Consider the following 5000-nt stretch of genomic DNA (forward strand, 5'->3'; position numbering starts at 1 on the left):
GTGTGTGTGTGTGTGTGGTTATTACGATCGTGTGTCTCACCTGCTCCAGCGGGACGTCCAGCCGTCCCATCACAGCCGGTGTTTCCGTCCTCTGGGACACGAACACGTGTTGGACCGTCGGACAAACTTTCACCGCTGCGTCCACCGTCGCTTTCAGCTCGGTGAGTCGGCCTCCGCGCACGCCTTGGTTACAGGTGACCACGGCTTTACACTGGGCTGTGAACGCACACACACACACACACACACACACACACACACACACACACACACACACACACACACTGGGCTGTGAAGTGTTGATCATCTGTCCGACAATGTGATTGGTCCGAACAGATCCTGTTCGGACAATAATTGCTTCTCAACGGAGCGACTCCAGACCGAACTTCCCGACCTCGAATTTTGTGGGCGGGGCTAAGTTCGGCTGGCATCCGGGCTAGCATTTATTAGCATTTTAAGAAAAATTTATAAAAGAACTTTGAAAAACTTAGGAAAATTTTTTCAAAAGAGCAGAAAAAAGTGAAAAAAATTTGGGTAAAGCTTAAAAAAAAAGTCAAAAAAGTCAAAAAAGTGCTGAAAAGTATTGACAAAATTTATTTTTACATTTTGACCCAGAAAAAGAAAGAGTTGCAGCTCGACAGGGAGACAACACGAGGTTTCTGACCTTTCTGTCTGAATGATTCTGTAAATATCCAGTTTGATGATTAGACATCCTGTCAGAGTCCTGTCCTGACATGTGTGTGTCTGTGTGTGTGTGTGTGTGTGTGTGTGTGTGTGTGTGTGTGTCTGTGTGTGTGTGTGTGTGTGTGTGTGTGTGTGTGTGTGTGTGTGTGTGTGTGTGTGTGTGTGTGTGTGTGTCTGTGTGTGTGTGTGTGTCTGAGTGTGTGTGTGTGTGTGTGTGTGTGTGTGTGTGTGTGTGTGTGTGTGTGTGTGTGTGTGTGTGTGTGTGTGTGTGTGTGTGTGTGTGTGTGTGTGTGTGTGTGTGTGTGTGTGTGTGTGTGTGTGTGTGTGTGTGTGTGTCTGTGTGTGTGTGTGTGTGTGTGTGTGTGTGTGTGTGTGTGTGTGTGTGTGTGTGTGTGTGTGTGTGTGTGTGTGTGTGTGTGTCTGAGTGTGTGTGTGTGTGTGTGTGTGTGTGTGTGTGTGTGTCTGGGGTCATATCAAGGAGTCGTGTGTTTTGGAAACAGTTGGCCAAACACGGCATTTCACGGCCGGCTGAGCAGCAGCAGAAGCAATGCATGCTGGGAGTCAGCTGAGTGCAGGAATGACCTGCAGAGTCTTTGAGATAAAGTAGGGCACTGTGTGTGTGTGTGTGTGTGTGTGTGTGTGTGTGTGTGTGTGTGTGTCTGTGTGTGTGTGTGTGTGTGTGTGTGTGTGTGTGTGTGTGTGTGTGTGTGTGTGTGTGTGTGTGTGTGTGTGTGTGTGTGTGTGTGTGTGTGTGTGTGTGTGTCTGTGTCTGTGTGTGTGTGTGTGTGTGTGTGTGTGTGTGTGTGTGTGTGTGTGTGTGTGTGTGTGTGTGTGTGTGTGTGTGTGTGTGTGTCTGTGTCTGTGTCTGTGTGTGTGTGTGTGTGTGTGTGTGTGTGTGTGTGTGTCTGTGTGTGTGTGTGTGTGTGTGTGTGTGTGTGTGTGTGTGTGTGTGTGTGTGTGTGTGTGTGTGTGTGTGTGTGCATAACCAGCCGAGTCATGAGGAACAGGTTTTGGTGGAGTTTAGCCAAGTTACAACTCTGAGAGTTTTAATAACTTGTACAACTTCGAAAAAGTGACAAAAATGTTGAAACCAGCGGAGCTGAACGTGGAGTCACTCAGAGTCAGAACTCCTCCTCTTTTAATAACTTGTAGAAGTCTTCTCCGATCACAGGGAAACACACACACACATACAGAGACACACACACACAGAGACACACACACACATACAGAGACACACATACAGAGAGACACACACACGCACACACACAGACAAACGTACACACACAGACAGACACACACACACACAGACACACACACACACACAGACACACACACACACACACACACACACACACACACACACGAGACACACACACACACACACACACACCAAGACACACACATACACACACACACACATCGAGACACACACACACACACACACACACACACAAGACACACATACACACACACACACGTACACACACACACACACACACACACACACAGACACACACACACACACATCATAATAACCATAGACTGTTCATTATGTATCTATGGATGTTTTTGTCAGTTTTTGCAGCTTTTTCAGTTACTTTTTAAGTTTTTGTCCCTTTAAAAAAAACTTTTTTCTCACTTTTCCGATGATTTTTGTCAGTTCTTCAGTTTACACACACACACACACACACACACACACACACACACACACACACACACACACACACACACACACAGGCATACACTGAAGACCGACTTAATTAATTGGTAGTAGTTCGTTAATAGCTCTTTGGCTCAGAGTCTTTTTATTCGTATGAACGTATCTATGTTCTGCATGCTGTTTTGTTGCTATGGCTGTCAGTGTGAACAGAGAGAAACCCTCACCGTCCTGGATCTTCCCACACACACACACACACACACACACACACACACACACACACACACACACACACACACACACACACACACACACACATCATAATAACCAAGTCTCCTTTAGCGTCTCATGTAAACGTGCTTGATCGCCACTATTCCAAGGGGAAAGGACGCCTCAAAAGCCGGGAAACACAACGCCACACGCTGGGCGCGAACCAGAGTCTCCTGAGTGAAAGTCCGGCGTTCCGCCCCCACAACTACCCTCCTTACGCAGCAAGTTCCCCTTACATACCACTCACTAAATCTCATTCAACTGCGGCTCTCCCCAGTACGTTACACAAATACGCCGAAGGGTGCCTTTTTCGTTGCATCAGACGCTGAAGGACACTGCCCAAACGTACTTATTTTACGAGTTCGGAATGAGAACGGGTTGTTTTTTGCAGCTTTTTCCATCGCTTTTTCAGTTAGGGGAGAGCCGGGAAGATGGAAACGCGGGGACGGATGAAACATTCCAGTTTTCTCCGAGTGCAATGATGACAGACAGACTTCCTTAGGTCAAAACATAGAGCGTGTTAACCTCCTTCTATCAGCCAAATATCTTGCTGTTATTTCCTTTCATCACGGAGTTACAGGCGATAAACGAGTTTCGATGGTCGAAAGTAAACTTCATTAGCGGTTACATTTTTCCGATTATTTATGAGTGTTTTTCATTTAAAGGTTCGACTACGTGCTTATTCAGTAGAGCATTTAGTGTTCTCCACAATCCCAGACTTTCATATTGCATGCTTGTTTACATGGAAAGCAAAACAGGTTATAATGGCATATGTCTATGTCTACATATGTCTATGTCTACATATGTCTATGTCTACATATGTCTATGTCTACATATGTCTATGTCTACATATGTCTATGTCGGGACAGTTGAAACAGCTGTTTCAACTGTCCCCGACCTGGCTGTAACTCCATGTATTTTAAGTAATTGCACAAATGTCTGTGTTTATACAATAATTTAGGGAGGGGAGACATGGAAAAGCAGTTTTAGAAAGATGAAAATATATTTGGGCCCCCACCAGGTAGGGGGTGGAGTTTTCCCATGTTATCCTATGAAGACTGAGGGGCTGTGGGCACTTATTTGGATGTGCAGTGACCTAACCCACGTAGAAACCTAGTGAAAGGACATTTTCCCCAATAGAAACATGATATAAATGAGAAAACGTATACTGTTCTAGCTATACAAATGGCAGAATCACCCACAGTGCATGATATTTCAAAAAACGCTTCATACACGCTTCAAGGTGACGGCAATTAGTAGTTAATAGGGGTGTGACGAGACACTTACTCCACGAGACGAGACACATCACGAGATTGGGTTCACGAGAACGAGACGAGACGAGATTTTTAAAAAAAATTTAAAGAAATCCTCAATGATGAAATATATGAATGGAAAATAGTTTTTTTATTCAACTGACCTTGGCTTCTTTGTAGAGGTTTGGGAAATGCGCGCGTGATGGGATGATGTACCTCGTTTCCAGTGTGTGGAGGAGTTGACGAAATCCAACATTTTCCACCACAGAAAATGGCCTCATATCAGCTGCAATGAAAACGCCTATGTCCCTCGTTACTGCCGTGGCTCTTGCACTTACCGGTGGCAGAGATGCAAAGGCTTCTAGAGTTGTTTGGCCTTTTAATGTTTTCGTCGCGGGTGCTGTAGTTGGTAGAGAGCTGTGGTGGTGTTGTGAGTGTTGTTGCATAGTGCTCGTGTTAGCCGCGGTATACGGCATTTTTTTCTTACAATGTTTACATATTGCGTTCGTCTTGTCTGTCACTCTTTCGCCGTTTATTATTTCCGCAGGAAAACCAAAATGTTGCCACACAAATGATTTAAAAGTGGCAGGGGGATCTTCAATAGTAATTTCACGCTCCATCACGCTGACATCACATCGCCTCACGAGACAACTTTTCACCTCGACGAGAAATCTCGTCACATTTTAATCTCGCGAGATCTCGTAAAACGAGATCTCGTCACACCCTTAGTAGTTAACACATATTCACCAAGACGTATAGCCCAGCAACAACCTATCTTAAATAACACCTTTTGGGAGGACCATTCATGATATGGAGTAAAATATTGAAGTTGTGGGAAGTTTATATGGATTAAACTGTGTGTTTCATGCGTCCCGACCAGGAGGGACGAATGAAACATTACGCACGCCCCACTTCTGCTGTAATAATTCCTGATCGGTTTTGTTCAAAGCTGAAAATGCAACTGTATTTGACAGAAGACAGGTGTAGGTTGCTAGTGACAAAATATTAGCTTTCAGTGCGATACGATCGCTTTGTAAATTACGTTTAATTAAAACGTGTTTCAACTGTCCCGGCTCTCCTCTACTTTTACAGCTTTTGTCGCTTTAAAAAAACCTTTTTTCTCACTTTTCCGAGGATTT

At 44.7% G+C, this 5000-nt stretch overlaps 1 protein-coding gene across 1 annotated transcript in view; it reads right to left on the minus strand.

The window, feature by feature from the left end:
• acss1 (acyl-CoA synthetase short chain family member 1) overlaps positions 1 to 5000 on the minus strand; it is a 47881-nt gene that overhangs the window by 33211 nt on the left and 9670 nt on the right. Inside the window, exon 4 of the mRNA XM_028603701.1 lies at positions 41 to 216. Within this exon, the coding sequence (XP_028459502.1) occupies positions 41 to 216 (176 nt within the window). The remainder of the gene's footprint in view (positions 1 to 40; positions 217 to 5000) is intronic.

Source organism: Perca flavescens, chromosome 17 (genome assembly GCF_004354835.1).
Source record: "Perca flavescens isolate YP-PL-M2 chromosome 17, PFLA_1.0, whole genome shotgun sequence".
NCBI lineage: Eukaryota > Metazoa > Chordata > Actinopteri > Perciformes > Percidae > Perca > Perca flavescens.